This window comes from Pyxicephalus adspersus, chromosome 1 (genome assembly GCF_032062135.1).
Source record: "Pyxicephalus adspersus chromosome 1, UCB_Pads_2.0, whole genome shotgun sequence".
Lineage (NCBI taxonomy): Eukaryota > Metazoa > Chordata > Amphibia > Anura > Pyxicephalidae > Pyxicephalus > Pyxicephalus adspersus.
Window position 1 is genome coordinate 171279052 of NC_092858.1, and position 18740 is coordinate 171297791.

General features: G+C 40.4%; 1 protein-coding gene across 1 annotated transcript; it reads left to right on the forward strand.

Moving 5' to 3' along the window:
* The first annotated feature begins 1437 nt into the window (after nt 1-1437).
* On the forward strand, nt 1438-18020 carry MAEL (maelstrom spermatogenic transposon silencer). The gene is made up of 13 exons (XM_072398397.1): nt 1438-1623; nt 5210-5323; nt 7622-7654; nt 9686-9740; nt 10792-10947; nt 11263-11304; nt 11401-11531; nt 13492-13546; nt 14735-14876; nt 15051-15113; nt 15443-15581; nt 15729-15777; nt 16604-18020. The coding sequence occupies exons 1-13, from the start codon at nt 1495-1497 to the stop codon at nt 16756-16758; spliced, it is 1263 nt and encodes a 420-aa protein (XP_072254498.1). The 5' UTR covers nt 1438-1494; the 3' UTR covers nt 16759-18020.
* The last annotated feature ends 720 nt before the right edge of the window (nt 18021-18740 follow it).

Below are 18740 nucleotides of genomic sequence, written 5' to 3' on the forward strand. Positions count from 1 at the left end.
CTAATCAGTAACCACACAAAAACAGCCAGGTGGTTTCTGAAAAGTGCCAGGTGGTGCACCCAGCTAAAAGGGGCTGGGGAGAATACTGCTGGTGTATTGTATGCTGCACTGACTATGGAATACTAAGTACTGAATCTGCCTGACCCCACTTTACAATTCACCCTCTCATTCCTGCTGCTCTCCCCCATCCGTGTTGACCCCTTTTATTCTGACTGCCATTTCTCAATTCTACATGCGCTTTGCCATCGTTCTTCTGGGCTGACCTGCCCCAACCTTACCACCCCCTCCATCCTGTCTGACTCTGCTCGCCTCTGTCACCTTCTCCTGGTGGGGGCGCTAGTGAAGGGGTGCCTTATTTTAATCTTTCTTGTATCTTTTTAAAAGGGAATAAACAATCATTGACATGGAAAAGCAAGGCAGTGGGAGAGAGTTTCTGCAATACATGGCAGCCACAGAATTCATTCTATAGCAGGTCAAGGAAAGGAGCACATGGGTGGGGCAATTAATTCAGGGGAAAAGAATCTACCCAGCTCTGGATTAGTCATCAGGTCAATTACAGAGCTGCACATTGGTGCATTACGGTGTCAATCATTTTTAATTCCACCCCCAATGCAGCTTGCATTGCACAGAAGTAGTGGCAGGTGTGTGGTGGTAATCTACATACAGGTGTACCGGGATAAGATATTAGTAGAGGAGATACAGGTGTACCGGGATAAGATATTAGCAGGGAGGATACAGGTGAACAAAAGTATACTGAAAGCTGAATATTAGGGTGGGGTGTTGTGAGGGGGTCTGTAAGTGCACCCAGGAGGTGGCTATGGAGGTGAGATAATCTACATTAGGGCTGTTTATTGGGGAGGAGGTGATATAGCTGCAGTGGGGTGCTTTATTAGGGGGGTGATATATAACTGCAGTGGTGCTGTTTATTGGGGGGGGTGATATATAACTGCAGTGGTGCTGTTTATTGGGGGGGGTGATATATAACTGCAGTGGTGCTGTTTATTGGGGGGGGTGATATATAACTGCAGTGGTGCTGTTTATTGGGGGGGGTGATATATATAACTGCAGTGGTGCTGTTTATTGGGGGGGGGGATATATAACTGCAGTGGTGCTGTTTATTGGGGTGAGGGGGACATATATCTGCAGTGGGGCTGTTTATTTGGGGGGGGGGGGTGATATATCTGAGGTGAAGCAGTAAGCGGGGGGTATTGAGGTTTTGTACACACCATCCCATTGAAGTACATTGTCGAGCCTCTGACACACTGCACTGGCGCCATATTTTGATTCTCCAGCTTAGTGAGGCCTTAGGGATTTTCATGTTGGGTTTTCAGTACCAGAACAGCCCCGGAATCTCCTCACATTCCCGCCATAAGGGGGGGGGCGTCACCCCCCATAAAATCTCCTCATAAATAGGGCGCCGTCCTTCCTCTTCAGACTCACGCAGGTCACGTGACGAGGCACCTGTGCGGAGCGGCGGTCGGGTTGGCGGGGAAAATGCCGAAGAAGTATTCGCGGAACGCTTATTCCCTCTTCTGCCTGGATATGATCCCGGAGCTGAGACGGCGGGGTCTGGAGGTGTCCGGGGTGCGGGATGCTTTCCGGCTCTGCTCCCAGGACTGGGCGGTGAGTTCTGCTGGGTTGGAGGGGGCAGAAAAGCTTGAAGGGGTGAGAGAAGGTTCTTGAGCTGTTTTGTGGGGGTCGTTCTGCCAGGGGTGGTAAGGGGGTACCAGGGAATACTTGCAGGTGCATCTGGGGCAATAACTACAAGGGTAACACGTGGGCTGAGCAGCTGGGGGCAATTAGATGTATCTGGGGCAGTAGAGCAATTAAAGGCGGCGGTGTTGCTGCATGTAAAGCTGCGTACACACGTCCAATAATTATCATTGGAGATGAATGACTGATTGGCCAAAAATCGTTCAAAAAAAAAAAAAAAAAGGTGACCAACGAACGAGGATTGTCGTTGGAAATAAACGACTGTCACGGCGGATCTGATTGGCCGACGATCGTTCGCTATCGTGTGTATGATCGTTCAGTGATCGTGCATGTTTCTGCAATACACTTTCACCTTTACATGTCATTCCCTGCATCGATCTAACCATCGTATCTAGCGTGTGTACATTATTGGTGGATTGTATTTGAACGATCGTATTGTTACAGCATGTAGAGAATTGTGCGCAATACGATTGTTCAAATATAATCGGTCGTAATCTTTCATTTTCTAATGATGATTATTGCATATGTGTACCTAGCTTAAGGCCATTGTCAGCCCATGTCTGAAATTCCAATAGACTAATCCACTCCAAAGCGTTTCCTTGAGCCACGTTTAGGAGCGTTATTTACCCCGTTGCGTGCAAAGTTTATAAAATTAAATGTGTTAGCGCCGGTAAACACTTGCATTGTTTTCAGTGGGGTGTTTTCCCTCGTTTATAAGCCTTGAAACGTAAACGTGTTAAAAAAAAAAAAGCAGGAAAACGCGGCCTAGACGCCTAAAGGCAAGCTGTAAAATGCTATAAAAGCTATAAAAACGCAGTAGGAAAGTTTACATGGTGTAGAGCCAGCCTTAAACCCGGTTTCTTAATGCAAAGGACTCTTGGTTAATTTTTTAGCACAGGGGAACCCTTTGAAATAACTTTCAGATCTTTAGGGAACTCTGGCTATAATTAAAGAGGAACTAAATTGAAAGGTGCTTTAAATAATAATAAATAAAAAAAAATCGGTCAATTGGTCCGGAGGGGTCCTGCGTTGTCCCGGAATTCATCTCCGAGCCGGGGCGCCACCATCTTCTGCTCTTCTTCCGGGTTCTTCATCCTACGTCGCCCGACCCAGGCGCAAGATTGGGTGACGTAGGTTGGGGAAAAAAACTCGCAAGATCATCAAATTTTTCTCTTTTCACAAAAAGGCTTCTTTTCGGAGCACCCGGGATGCGTGATGTAGGTATCCCAAAAGGCTCTGTGCTCCCATTCATTCTCGATCGCCTAGGCGGTAGAGAATTGAGGGATGGGGCTGCACTTTAGGTTTTTTTTTTTTTTTTTTTAAGGTGCAACATCCTTTAAAAAAAACCTAAACAAACAGAATTTTTACTTTACATGAAAGGGTTGTCTACCCTTTTATGTAACGTGAAATTTCTGAGTTTAGGTGCACCTAAATATACCCGCAGTAAGAGGGAAGAATGTCTCCCTTACAGATTGGCTCCTAAACTGACCCGAGAAGCACAAATTTGCTCAGTGGTTAAGGAACTCTGGTTGAGACCCCCAGTGTACAGTGATTGGGGGGGCTCCCAGCTTTATAGCTGTAGGGGGGTTACTGTGGTTTTTGGGACTCTTAATTGGTTTCTTTCAATATTTTTTTTTTGGTATACAGTGTTTAGATGCTAAAACTTTAAAGCCATTTATCCAATATTGTATATTGGTCCCCTTTGTGCTGCCAGTGCGGCTCTGACCCATCCAGGCATGGCATCCACAATACCTATGAAGGTGTCCCATGCTAGCCGGCACTTTTAGCTTTCTTCCAAAAGAGGAACTAAACCAAAAGCAAAAAAAAATCACACTTACCTTTATTCCCGGAGATCCTTCGATGGCGCTGGTCCTTCCCATGATCGGTTCTCATGTCTTCCTGGAATTTTCACTATGTCCCAGCGCAGAGCAAGTGCCGGTGCCACCATCTTCAGTATTCTTTCTTTGTCACCCTGATCTCGTCCCGATCAGGTGACGTAGCCGCTGTGAATGGGGGAAAAAAAATCTTACTGCCCATGTGAGATTGGCATCCAATTTCCCTAGAAGGAAAAATGCCCCTTCTGTGCATGCGCAAAAGGAGCAACCAGAGCCTCCCGGGAATCATGACGTAGGTATCTCAGGAGGCTCTGCGCTCCCTTTAATTCTTGATCGATGTGGCGATCAAGATTAAAAGGTGTGGTGTTGTCTACCCTTCTATGTAAAAATGTTGAGTTTCGTTTTAAAGCGTACCTTTAGCTCAGAAATTTCACTTTACATAAAAGGGTAGACAACCAATTTCCAATTTACTTCCTCAAATTGAAACTACCTCATCTACGAGGGTGTGCTGAGAAGTTCCTGGCTTTGCCCCCTTCCAGATGAAGTAGAAAAATGTGTGGGGGCATATTACAGCCTATTATCTTAGTATGTAACTGTGCAAATATCAGGTCTTTGCGATTCCTAAAACTGTTTTTTCTTTTAGTGGGAGGCTGTGATGGCAGAGGTACAAGTAAGTTTCATGTCGTTGGAGTTACGGGCCGTCATGAAGTTTTTCTCCAGAGAAAGTCAGCAGGGGACATTCACAATTCTCCCCCAGTGTTTGTGACATCTCAGTGTGAATGTCTGACTTTCCCTGGAGAAACAAAAACTTCATGACGACCCGTAACTCCGATGTGAAACTTGCTTGTGCCTCTGCCATCGCAGCTTCTCACTAAAAGAAAAAAACAGTTTTAAGAATCGCATACTACATACTAAGATATTTGGCTGTCAAATGCCCCCTCACTCATTTTTCTTTTTCATCTGGAAGGGGCAAAGCCAGGAACTTCTCAGCACCCCCTCATATTCTGCTGCCACCTCTACCCCAGGTACACATGCATTCAGCCATCCAAGTGATCAAAAAGAAAACCTTGTTAATCTAAGGCTTGTGCAACAATTTATTTTTTTATTTTTTTTTCCCTGACCCATGCATATCAAGAAAAACCTTTGGTGCTAACGTCACTGATCAGGACTATCAAAAATGGTCCATGGATGGATATTTGTTGAACTATTTGGACATGCTCTGACTTGGTTGTCTAGCATGGTGTTTCTCAACCAGAGTTCCTCCAGAGGTTGCATTGAGCAATCTGTGACTCTCAGGTCAGTATAAGTGACACCAATGATCTTTTTGGCTATCTGTAAGGGTGACATTCTTCCAAATGGCCAGCAATATAAGTGGAATTCTTTCCACTGACCCCCTTACTAATGTACTGTGATCTGTGGATATAGTAATTATACGAAGGGTCCCTGAATATCAAACTTATTTCAAGAGTTCCCCCATGTTTGTAAAACTCTCTGATCTACTCCTTAACAGTTTGACCCCAGTCAGTCACTCCTTTGCACATTTTTCCTGCCTCCGAGGAATGTTCACTTACTGCCTGATATTTCCCACCTTATGACAGGTGCTCTGTTATGTACACCTCACCTGCCAGTGGTTTAAATGTTTGTCATTGCTTTAATTTTAGTTGCTGACCGTTGATGAGAAACAAAAGTACTTCACAAAAGCAAAGGAATCAAAGAATCCCAAAGTGTCGCAAACACGGACTCAGTGGCAGCCTGGATGTGTTAATCCAAGAAAAGTAAGTATGGTATTTAAAGGCTGTTTATAAAATTCTGTACAGTGATCTATACAATATGAATTATCTAGAATGTAAGCTCTTCGGGGCACGGTCCTAATACGTTGGTGCTATATAAATCCTGTGTAATACATGAAAGAGATTTAAGGCTCAAAGGTTTGTGTGCAAAATATTGATTATATATTTATACTCAATGAATTCATATACAATCTTATTTTGTGTCCTTAATCCTTGTTGAACATCACAAGATTAGGATCATTAATTGTAGACATTAGTGAACTAACACCATACAGTATAATCATATGTACGTAAGGTGAGACCTATTGGGGTTGCATATGGCCCGACGTGTTTTGCCGTACTGGGGCTTCTTCAGGGGGTTAGTTGTTGTTGAGAACTGTACAGTTTCTATGTAGTACAGAAAATTGAAATGGCAAATATAAAGAAAACATAATGGTTTTAAACAAAGTACATAGTTGTAAAAGATTGCAATGCATTACTAAATATATATAACATAAAACTTTCACCAAAATAGAGAAAACAGTAACAAAACAAATGTTATGTGCTATTTCATATCTGATGTACTAATAATGGTTGCTAGATGGTATCTTACAAGACTAATGATAGAAAGCATGGATCTAAGGTATTATAAGGGTAGGTTACTTAACAATTCAAGATGCAGGAAGTAGGTCATGTATAGGGGATCAATTGAAGGCAGTAATAGGCTGCACTCAAGCTAATAAGAGAAATTTAGTATATTAGTGATTAAAATCTAACCTAATGTAGATAGGTTAGTATGTAGATTGGGTACTTGTGGTTGATATTTGAAAAATCCCTCCCGCATGTCATACTCTGAGCTTTCACGAGTACCCTTTAAGTTGTGTGTGGCATGTTTGCGACCTTCAGAAATGATAGTGCGCAGCACCCAAGTGAAGCTGGGCAACCATGCCTTTGTAAATGATCACCTCCCATGGCTTTGTTCCCTGAAGCTCTGAACTCTAGCTATTTGCACATAGTGTGCAATGCATTAGACATCACATTGCATGGAGTGCTGCATGCATTTGCCCATGTGTATGCTGCCCTATTCAGTGTAATGATTTTGGTTTCCATTACAAAGGACAGCCAAGGTGTGAGTACTTGTCACCACTCCTGTCCTTCTGTACATTGGACTGTTTGCTGCTCCATTAACCTTCTCATAGCTGTGTCCTTTCTTCACTGTATTTTATTCCTTTATTATATTTAATTCTTTATAACTTGACTCCATAAGGCTGATTACTATGGTATTGAAGCATGTTCACTTAAAGGTTCAATTATCCAGTCATGTGCAGATGAGCAAAACCATGTTGGGTTTTAGTTCTATATGATTAAATAAGTAAAGTTAAGGTTCTTGCAGGTTATGTCCTGACTTCAACCTGTGGCTCTCCAGTGAAATAAGAAGCAGCAGGCTGATGAGTGTATCTGTCATTCCACTTGAATCTGTATGCTATGCTTTTTGGCACATTTGCATAGATTGCCACATGTAAAGATTTACTATACAGGGGGCTGGAAGATGGCAAGCCAATTTCAGGCACTTGTACCGCATGCATTGCAAAATTATGCTTTTTTTTTTTTTTTTTTTTTCTTCCTAAGCTGCTTTTGGGCACAGTGCCTGCATGGTTTTAAAGCATTCCAGGTGTTACTAGCTGACAGCCCCTCAAAGCAGCTGCCACCTTTACAGCATGTAGTCCTCTGCACTGCAGTTAACATCCCCTGAAACCATGCCTAGGGGCCGTAGACATGAAAGTGAGTTCCAGGCTTCAGGTTTAGGACAATGTAGTGGTCTCCTCAAAAATTTTAAAGCTGGGTGGGAAGAAGCAGAAAGTGGGTGGCGACCCCTGTATTTTGACCCAACTTTTTAGTAGCCACCCAAAAACAGCCAGGTGGTTACTGGAAAGTGCTGGGTGGTGCGGCTTGCTAAAAGGGCCTGGGGAGAACTCTGATGCAGGTAGTCGGATACCTGGGAATTGTGGGCTGACATGTAACTTGAGAAACCTAGAAGTCACACTGGGTTATCATTGCACTCCTAATGTTCTGTTTGTGAAACTCCTACTAAAACTAATCTGTAGTCTGCTCCATTTTCCCAATAAATCGAATTGAAATACTGATCATAAAACTTTAAATAAAAACCTACCTTGTTTGACCAATTTTTTTTATATCCATGTTGCCATCATTTTGCAATCAATTTGATTCTGTATTTTAAACCTGATAGAAAATACTGCTGTCAAAATGGATTATAATGTAATAACACTTGCCTTTATTTTCCAGAATTACTCTTTGGGAGCCCATGTTGCTGAAGTAGTAAGTAGTTGACCACTTTTTATTGCTAGCTTTCAAAGTAGAGTGACCAGATAAAAATCTTGTAATATCTTTTATTGTTGCTTGACTGTACATAGCTGCTTTGTGATCCCACCTCTGGAACAAGCATATAGATCAGGAAGTTGTTTAGCTTTGGGATTACGGTCAACTGCAGCATTAAATTCTGGCAAACAAAAACAGATCATAGAAAATATAATATTTTTATTTTTTTATTTATTTTTTTTTTTTGGTTGACAACTCTGGATCCCAAAAGACTAATGTTGATGTTGCAGTCACAGCCTTGAAACGATCTTTGAGTACTGAGTTCTGCGTTCTGCATATAGCTCTCTTCAGAATACTTTCTGGTAACAGCTTGTTTCTGACCAGCTGGCATCACCGAACATGCTATTTGGTCACCTGACCATTCCCAGCTACCAATATCCTAAGTTTAACTTCTACCTGATGTCCTCCTTGATCCCCTTCCTCGACTTTTATGAGGTCACAACATGTCCACTTCGCAAAGGCGGCGGAGGGGAGAGGGTGTCGAGGCACCTTGTACAATAAAGATTGGTCACAGCCAACCAAATATTCTGAGCTCAGAAACAAACATGGCCCATTTTTGTACTTAGGAGATTCTGAGCTTCCATTTGACCTTCACAGCCCCTAAACTATTATCCATAGATGTTCTGATTCTGAGTTGCTTTAGTCCCTAACTGTCAGGCTTTTCCCTGCATAGTTGCAAACCTCTGCTATTACACTCAAATTAGGAGACCATTGTCTGCCTATGGTAACTTAGTTTCTACTGCTCTGTAACTATGTGTCTTGGTTTTCCAGTCTTTGGGTCTATCTTGTAGGTCTCAAAACAGTAAACTTCCCCTTTACACTTGCTGTGCCAAGCCTTTAATTTATAGTGATTAGAAATGACTTGTTGAGGTTTACTACTTCATTATCTTTAGCAGTAGAGATCTAAGGGACACACTGCAAATTTGTATCCTTTAACCTCCCTGTTGGTATGATTAATTTAGGATTTTTAAATGTCAAAGCGGTACATTTGACATTAAAAGCCCCAACGCATGCACACCGCCCGCATACATGTTGCATGCCCACTCAGCATCTGCATCCCCTAGCCTCCAATGTTCACACGCCGGAATGCAAGACCAGAGGACGCATATGCCGGCCTGTCATTGCCAAGTAGACACAGATGGCGAGCCAGCATCGCTGGAGGATGCCGTGGGCTTGTGGGGACCAGGTAAGCCCTCAATTCCACCCGGTGTGGCTCTGGGTTTCCACTTTTTGCAAAAAAATTAACCCTGAGCCACACTCTGGATTACCGCCAGGGGGGCTAAAGTACTCAGGTTTCTCTATTTCCACTTCATCCACATCTAGACCCCCCCCCACCTCTGATTTTTCCCATTGTTTGACAAAATTGCTTTTCCTGCTTTCTAGAGTAGGGGTTATCGATCACAATTCATGGACCCTTGGACTGCTTGCATCCTATGCATGGGTGGAGAACACTCCATGTCTTCACACAGATGATCTGATCTCCATGTGTTTGAACCTGGTTTTTGCAGACATTTGCAAAAACCAGCAAGAGTTGAGAATGTTTTTTAAATTTGATGCCTAAAACACCTATATTGGCAGTTGCAAATGTCTGTACAAGCCTTTAGGTGTCTTTAAACACCTCCCATTTAAGTCTATCGAGGAGGCAGAGGTGGCAATCCACCCCAGAAAACATACCAACTTCACCTATTGGGTCCAATGGTAACCATTTTTATGCAAGCGAGTACTAAATGAAGTAGATGGGATTGCAAGAGCTGGTTATGTGAGCAGTTGCATCCAGCTGGTTTGTAGCACTGAGCTTGCTGAACACCACTACCCTTCTCTCTATGAATGGTGGAGAACTGATATACAACGTATAGCATATCCTGCTTGCCCAGTATACAGCTATCAAACTCTTAACCACAGGTACTTGTAGTTAAAATGTTTAACTGATTTAAATTTTATTCTTTGACTTAATGATTTTTTATTCTGTAGTTGCAGCAGGAACAGGAGCCTAAACATCCAGAGATATTTTGTCAGAAAATGGCAGGTGTGTACTGTTTGTTGCTCTGATTGAAGAGGTATAATATATGTTGGGATGTAAATAGGCGATCTGACTTATTTTCATTTTTTTTTAATAAAGTAACACTGATGTGAGTTTCATATTATTCCTGAATTGTTTTCTTGCCTCAAATGAAGGTAAATGGTCACTTCCGTGGCTCAGAGAAGATCACTACATTCCCTCCTGTAAAGCTGACAGTAGAGTGGAGGGCTTTTCTAGGCCAGGGCAGCTTTCAAGTTAATGGTAAATGAGTGCCACCCATGATCATTTTGAGCCCAACCTGATTTGGTTTGTGTTTGAGACTGGTAGTGCTGGATCCAAATGAAGGCCAGGAACACTACCTGAAGTACAGGGCAGGTAAAGGTGATGGTGGACCCTAAGTGAAAGAATTGGCTTCATCTTGAGTAGTCTTCCAATGGTCAATGAGGTTCAGGCACCCAGTAGTGCCTATTCAAACCTGCAACAGCTGTCCATATCCAAAGCTTAGGAGCCTTGGAATCCTAATAATGGGTTAAGAAATCAATTCCAGCTGTGCTGTATCACACAGGTTCTCCAATTCTCTATTATCTAGTCTTGGAGAGCTTAAACCTCCCTAGCGGTACATTTTCTTTCTGGTTTTATGTCTAAAAGCAGTACATTGTTTTTCATGAGAATTTATTTTATAGTCTACTGGATTTATATGTGTAAAAGCAGTAGATTTCATAAAATACAGTTATTCGTATTGAATGCAATACAAATAGATTTTGAATGCCCCGCCGGCAACGTACACACGCACCGGCTTCACCGGGAACTCTCCTGGTGACTCATCGTGTCCAGAAGATCGTGGCGATGGATGACGTGGGACACCGGCAGATCAGGTAAGGTGGTATTTCCTATTCCCATAGGTGTACCTACCCGAGTGTGACTCAGGGTTACAGCTTTTAGCAACCTTTTTTCTACTTTAGCTCCCTTTTTTTCTAGGGAGGTTAATCAAGCTTAAAGTATTTATGCTTTAACAAACTGTTTTTGAGTTTCTAATGGCTTTATCCTTTATTTCCAGGTTTGGAGAAAAAAGTGATTTACATCATTGATATTTTCAGCCACGGGGATATGCCTAATTATTGTAATCAGAGGTTTGTTCCCTGTGAGATTGGGTGTGTACGCTACTCACTGCAAGATGGAATTCTGGGTTCTTTCCATGACTTCATTGATCCAGGTAAAAAAAAAAAAATATTCTTTGTATAAAACTAAATAGCAAAGTTTTATATAGAGATGAGCTCATCAGGATTCATCTCCTTTTGCAGGCCGATCATGGGCCAGAGAAAGGGACAAATGTGTAAATGTTACCAAACTCATCTCAGTAGGGTCTGTTGGCCCACCAGGGCTTTGCACGGTTGTGCTAATATGACTAGATGTAGTTCTAACACAGCTTTGCTTTTTCTTAGTATATTTAGTGCTTATTTAAATTCTTAATATACAAAATTATTGTATTAATCTAAATAAACTTTTTTTTTTCTCCCCCTCCTTTCAGGAGAGCTGCCTTTTGGTTTCCGCTCCTATTGTCAGATAGGAAGTAAGTGATTTTTTTTTTTTCTCTGTATATTTTCGGTGTTTCCAAGCCACTTGAATTCATTTGGGTTTGGCCAACCTGTTGTCTTTTGCGCCCCAGGTAACTCTACACATCAGATTCCAGTGTCTGGATTTAATCTCGCAAACAGCGACTACCACAACCTGTTCCGTTCTCTCTGTGAATTTATTTGTCCAGTGCCTTCTCCTCTGTACATACAAGTTTATTGCAAGGTAGGGATTTCTTTGTGTGTCTTATTTTATTTTTTTTTCTTTACACTTATAGCCTTGAGTTAAAAAACATACCACATCCAAAAAGCCTTATAACAAGGTGTTACCAGAGTATAAATCAGGCTTATTTTTTTAATAGAATTTTGAGGACAAAAAGAATCTTTGTTTATATTCTAGTACAGGGGTCAGCAACCTTTTACTATCAGGAGCCATTTTGCCTCGTCTTCCACTAAAGAAACCCCTAAACATAACCGCTTATAAACTTTTTAAAAAGTTTTATTCTTTTTTTAATTTTACCTGTTACGACAACAGAATACAACAAACAGAAGTGCAGTGTGCATGTGTAGGCCTACTTAAATTAAACACTAAACTAGGTCCCTAGTATCATGATTTATTTTATGAATTTGTGCAGTATTGTATTTCACTGGATTTAATATACTCATGATTAAAGTAATGAGTAATCTTTCTTGTATATACTTTATATAGTCCAGCAATTATAATTCATTTTCCCCAAATTAATCGGTTATTTATTTAGTACTTGATAGATTAATAAGTAATTAAAAATATAAAATTTAAAATTGCATAAATTAATATAGCCTAAATTATATTTATCAAATGTTACATTTATGTATAACAAATATTACCTTGTAGGATTGAATCTTACATTTGAACAGGGTAGATTTTTTTTTTTTTTTTTTTGATGGGCAAATTTTTTTGTTCTGACAATGGCCTAACGATGAGATTTTAGGGGGTGTTAGCCACAGGTGTCTTCCACTTGCACCTCTAATTTTGTTCACCTGTACCTACCCCCCTCCATTCCTGAGAAATTGGGGTTCAGGTGATAGAAGCCTCCAGCAATCGTGTAGTAGAGTGGATTTTTTTTTATAGGCAGAGTTTTTTTTATGTTCTGACAATGAAATTTTAGGGTGTTATAAGTCAGTGTCCCCCGACCTACATTTTTGGTTTTGTACATCTCCCTGTTCTAGGGAAATTGGGGTTCAAAGTTGGCAAGGTGACAGGTAGTGTAGTATGACATATTTTCTAATTTTGTGACAGCTAGTATAAATTTGGGGTTTGCACCTCCTTGCTATGTAAGTGGTACCGGGGGTTCATAATTTGTATTTTTACTTTCGGACTTCTAGACATTCTTCAAAACAGCAACCCTGATGTTCAATTTTAACAATTTTTTTTTATAATTCTGACCCCCATATATTTTGTTAAAGGTGGGGAGATGAAATTTGGGGTTCTGCTAGCTATGAGAGATGTAAGGCTGCAGTACATGACATGTTGCATTCCTAAACAAACGGTGAAAGTGAAACTTTCCTAACGTTGATTTCATTGTACACACCCCCTGGTAATTTATTTCACAGGTAGATTTTTTTCGTTAGAACACCAGAAGAGCAATCCTCCTCCCGTGGGTTGCCAACCCGTGGTCTAGTATATATGGTAATTACCATTATTTAAGTTGGGCATGTAAGCTTACAGAGGAATGACATTCATGGAAGATGGCTGTTGAGGTTTATTGTACAAGGGTAAGGTTGTTCGTGAGGAAGCTTTGTCTAATCTCATCACACCACATATAAGCTTTATTTCAGTGTTCTAAACAGACAATCGTTTAGCTTAATCATATTGAGAAATCTGACTGTGGATATGCCAGTTTTTCTCTTACTACACTGACCCGGCAGGCAATTCTTTAGAATGTTTCCAAAAACTTACAGGCCCCTGTCCCTCCCACACAGAGTAGATTCTGTTTAATAAATGGAACATATGTAACAGTTACCAAGTTGATATACCTTCCCACCCTGTATGTAGTTGGTGGGTGTGGTGTTTATTTTTAATATTGTATAACTGAAAATTTTATTTACAAAATGTAACTTCAAATATTTTCTGTATCTTGGAATTGTATGCATTGAGTCCAAATATAATGTGAAGGAGTCATGTCTAATTGTGAACTTTATTTCAGAGGGAAGACATGTACAGAGTGAGGTGGTGTCTCCAGTGGCTAGCTTTTAAAGCTGGTAAATATCTTGTGCCATTGGTATCATATTGTTAAGGGTTTTTTTTGTCAAGTATTTGTTAAGACAGACAATGATTAATCTTTATCTTCTGATAATACTAATACAAACATATTTCATTTTTGCTTCTTCAAACAAACTTAAGATAAGTTCTGCTAGAAATGCTTTTTTTAATAGAATGGAGAAGGGCTTCTGTTGGTGGTGTTCTACCTATTTCTGGAGCTTGGCTAGATGACACTTCTGCCCTTTTGACATTCCCAAAACCTATTTATATTCATTTATTTATATATATATATATATATATATATATATATATATATTAGTATACATTTTCACTATTTCCACATAAATGTATATGGAGTGCACATCAGGATGGAGTCTTTGGAGTGCACAGAATAAAGCATTTAACCTCCTGGGCAGTAACCCCGATGGGTTAGATAAACCTATAAGAATAGTAAAGCCCTTCTTACCTGATCTGCCGGCGTCCCGCGTCGTCCTTCTCTGCGATGTCTCTTACTCCGGCCGACTTCCTCTGAACTCGATGAGTCACCGGGGAGTTCGTGGTGATGTTGGTGCGTGTGTACCTTGTAACCAAGATAACTGTATTGAATGCAATACAGTAGCTTTATTTGTAAAAGCAGTACATTGTCTTTCATGAACATTTTTCTACAGTATAATAGTATGAATATATTTATGAAAAAAAAAAATTTTAATTATTTTTACATGATTTTGTGTTTCACTCTTTATTATAATCGTACTAATATACTTTAAAATACATTTTTGTGAAAAACAATGTACCACTTTTAGACATAGAAATGAACCTTCCAGGAGGTTAAGGACCACTTGATGTAAATTTCTTAATGCCAAGCTGAACACATTTCGCAAAGCACTGCTTCATCAGGGTCAGAATAAGTGCTATATAAACCAATCATGCACATAGTGGTCGTCCACGAAAGTGTCTATACAATACACCTTTATGGTGTTATGTTGCATATTAGTGTCTTACCAGAACACCTAGAGTACATGGATGAGATGTTTCAGTATTGGTCTGGATGTATATTTGTATATTTTGAATTGTAAGCCATCTTTCCCAGTGTTCTAGATCATTTATAGAATAGTCTCACATTGCTGCAGACACCTAGAATTGCTTCCATAATATTTATATTCTATAATTCACTTGCTGTATTTCAGGTATGGACAATCGTTTTGAAGTGTTCGATATAGAAAATTTAATAATGAACTTCTATAGACACAAAATTAATGAGGAACCTTCAAAATACTCTGTAGACCGACTACTGGGTGTCTTTTATTGGGATTACAGCAGCAATACCAGGTAATAAGACAAAGTCCTGCTAACTCCCGGCAGGTACAATAAGTCAGTCTTATGATACTTTGTAAAATTTTGTCTCCTTGGCCTTTTGGACATTTAGATATATTGTCAAAATGCCTCACAGATACAGAAAAAAAATCCCCGTTTCATAAAGTTGTATTATTTGTGTCTTGACAGGTGCAAATGGCATGAGGAGAATGACCTGGGGTGCTGTGCTCTTGGCAGCTGCAAGAAAATTACGTAAGTGTAAAAATTTGGCCTTCTCGCTTAGTTTGTATAACATTCACCTGTATGATGCTGACTGCTACTTATACCCATGTGGTCCTATGCAAGCTGGAGGCTTTATTTACCAAAAAAAACCCTTCAGATTACAGGGTTATCTGCAGGCTCAAAAGATTTTTTTGCCAGACAAAGCCTCCAAGTGTGCATTTGTTTAATACTGTAATTGTCAGATGCAATTTAAACAAAATCATGTTTTTGTGACTTCGTAGCATGATAAACTAAATGTGAAGATCGCTGTACCTACATTGTTTCTACAATTTTCTTAATACATTTAACTTGTATTCCAGCTACTGTATCAGCAAGAATTTGGCTCCTCTTTATGGCGTGACCCTTACATCAGCCCACTTACCAGAACTGGAGCTAGAGAAAGAGAGGCAGTCATTGAACCATAATAGAACAATCATTGTCAATTCCAAAAGATATCAGGTAAGCTGGTGTTCTGAGCATTCCTAAATATTGTGTGTTTGGGAGAAAATACATTTAAATGTGGGGGGAGTGTACTCTGGTTGCCAGCCTTGCCTGGCTTCCATTGTGGGTTTGCTGGAATAATAGTTCATGTTTTACTTTCTACAGCAAAGAGTAAATCAGTTTAATGTCGATGGGGATCCTGCCAGATTTGATGGTGAGTGTACTGTATATATTTTTATTTTGTACTTTAAAGTTGTTTAAAAGAGTGTGGTTTCCCTTTTGTAAATAGACCACTTTTAACATCTGTGCTATTTGCCATAATACACGGCATTTATCTGTATTATGACCAATTTTCTGGCAAATTGATTCCCTCCATGCTGCAATGTTGGGAATCCCTTCTGTTGGCAATGCTGGAGTCCTCTTTTTGGCTTTGATAACTCCCATGTCTGTCTGGTGGTCCAAGGGAAGTGTAGGGGACAATCCTGACAATGGAAACTTGGAAAACGGTTTGCATATTGAAGCTCCTTGGCTGAGACCTAAAATAGTCACTTGCTCGCCCATACCACACAACGTGAATTTGCTTAAATCACGTCAGGAATTACTCTTGAATTTGCTGACCTGTGCTTTCTCTGAAGAAACTTAAAATGGCTTCTTGTTGGTGCCATACTGGATTCCTAAATTTAAAGCTTCACTGTGGGATTTAAACTTTGAAAGTGACATTAGCATCCTTTTTTTCATTTTTACCAACTATGACCCTGTAACGGAGGTTTTGTTCAATGCAAAGGTTTTTATGGTTCTGGAGCACCTCATCTTCTGAGCTGCACTACAAAGTGTTGTGGCATGTGTATGCAAAGCTGCAATGTAGAAAAATCTTTAGGGAACATTGACTTTTTGAAGTGAACAAGGGTAAAAAAACTGAGGGGTGTCTTGAGTTTTAATACCTTGAGTTTTAGCTACTTTAACTGGCCTAATCCAGGTGAATGTGCCAAATGTTTGACTGCAGTATAGAGCTGACACTTTCTTCTCTTTTGTCCATACAGGAGCCGCCAGTACCTCAAGGCCAGGGCAAGCAACTTTTATTCCCAGCTTAGAACAAGGCTGGGGACGTGACCAAGGCAGAGGAGTACGAGGCAGAGGCCGAGGAATACTCAGACTGTTGGAGGAAACGCCGGAATTATTCTCTACCATGAAATAAATGTTTTGTGATGATGTTGAATTTCTTATTCCGGTTACAACTGTGAAGAGAGAACCTAATTTCAAGTTTTCCAAAGCTGTAAACCTCTTTTCTTTGATAAAGGTGTTGTGAGCTAAAGCTGCGTACACACTTGCAATTTTTGTCGTTGGAAAGAATCTTTCACGATCCTTTCCAACGACAAGGGACTGCACGATGCATGAACGGTGCTGTACATACAGCACCCTTCATGCTCTATGGAGAGGGGAGGGGGAGAGCGACGGAGCGGCACCCTGCTGCGCGCTCTCCCCCTTCCCTTTCATTAGGATCGGTCGTTGTCCATCGTCCGTGGATCCGGCAGGTTGGGACTCGGACGATGGACGACACTGACTGTACACACGGCAGATTTTCGCCCGATAATTCGCCGATGCCGATTATCGGGCGATAAAAATCTGCCGTGTGTACGTAGCTTAAGTTTTGCACTTCTTAAAAGTTGCATTTTGGTCATATGACAATGTTTGAGAATTGTAGAAAGTCAAGAGAACCTCCTGTAGTTTTGGTTTTTGTAAATGGTTTTGTATACCGGGTTACACCAAGTGTGTACTGTTCAATTATTTGCTGCAGTATCCAGGTTATTATATATTGTATTGTATATATTTACCATTGTGGTTAAGGTTGATTCTTTGTTACCATTTTCTTTAGTTGGGAGTTTAAATGCTGTTTATATCTCAGTGTTAAGAATATTCTTCTTGCAGGTGTTCCCCCTTTCTTGTAGAGTAGGGACCTACTCTAGGTCAGGACTCCACTTTGTTAGGATTTTCAATCATTTCAAGTGACAAATGATCAAAATGGTATACTGGACTGGTGGACATTAGCGTGGTGGTCAATGGGCCACCCTAACCACTGATGCCAATGATCTTTTTTGACATCTGTAATTGATTAGCATTCTCGTTAAGTGTTCTTTTTGCCCCTTCCCCTAGCTGGGTCCGTACAGAAGTTATACTCCCAGAAGAGGACTGTGGTGTGCCATGGTATGGTCCCTGAGAGCTGTTATATGGTATTTATTAGCCAACATTATTAGGGAGCTCAGGGGCACATTGTAAGGAATACAAAATCATTACCCGTAAAGGAAAATGCTGCAAATAAGCATTTAAAATATTTGTTCTGTGCTTTTATCTGTAACTACTTGATTCTTCTGTGTTTTTATCTGTACTATTATGTTGGTGACAGGGGCTCTTTAATGCTGTGATGTTTATTGTTGGCATAATAAAGGGCCTTGAATAAAATTGTTCATAAAAGTATTCTTTAACAGTCCGTTCCATCTCTTCAAGTTCAGGTTTGAAATCTGCTTTTTGTACAATAGCTGGTAAGTTTGTTTTAAAAGCAGCACTAAGCTGGATTGAAAAAGAGGGCACATTTATATTTGCATAATTATACATTTTCAAAATGGACAGGTAAGGTTTTCTCCAATATATTAAGCCACACATGCAGCTTTAGAATCAACTTTTTTGTTTTGTTAACTAGTATACCAATAGGTCTGTGTTCCCTGTTGTCAATCATTGCACCTTGTATTACCCAGTCCTAGCAGATATCAATTTTTAAACAGTCACACTGCTGCAGATCACTAGTAAGAAGCTTTTGGATGTTTAAGGCATCCTCCAGATAACACCACATGATTGCAGGTTAAAGCCAATATCCAGTGCTGCCAGTCTAATAAAGGGGAAGCTGTGCAATCTCTAGGGGAGGTGATACCAGTAAGCTACAACTGAAACATTATTTTAAACATCAAATTTACAGTTCAAACGAACTCGGTAAGGAAAGTGATCCCATGTGCACAACCAGACTAACTTATTGTACAAAATGCATCTTTCCTGCCCCCTAGTGGTAAAACAGGGTATGTGCATACATTTTCAGTTTACAAAAACTCCATTATGCATCAAGGCCATCTGTTGTCTGGTGAAACGAGTTGAAGACAATAAGTTACATAACAGTTTGCCAAAGTCATT

Coding starts and splice junctions, on each gene's coding strand:
- MAEL (XM_072398397.1), top strand. CDS start 1,495: ATGCCGAAGAAGTATTCGCGGAACGCTTATTCCCTCTTCTGCCTGGAT. Junction 5,324..7,621: donor GATGTGTTAATCCAAGAAAA/GTAAGTATGGTA, acceptor TTTATTTTCCAG/AATTACTCTTTGGGAGCCCA. Junction 15,582..15,728: donor TCAATTCCAAAAGATATCAG/GTAAGCTGGTGT, acceptor TACTTTCTACAG/CAAAGAGTAAATCAGTTTAA.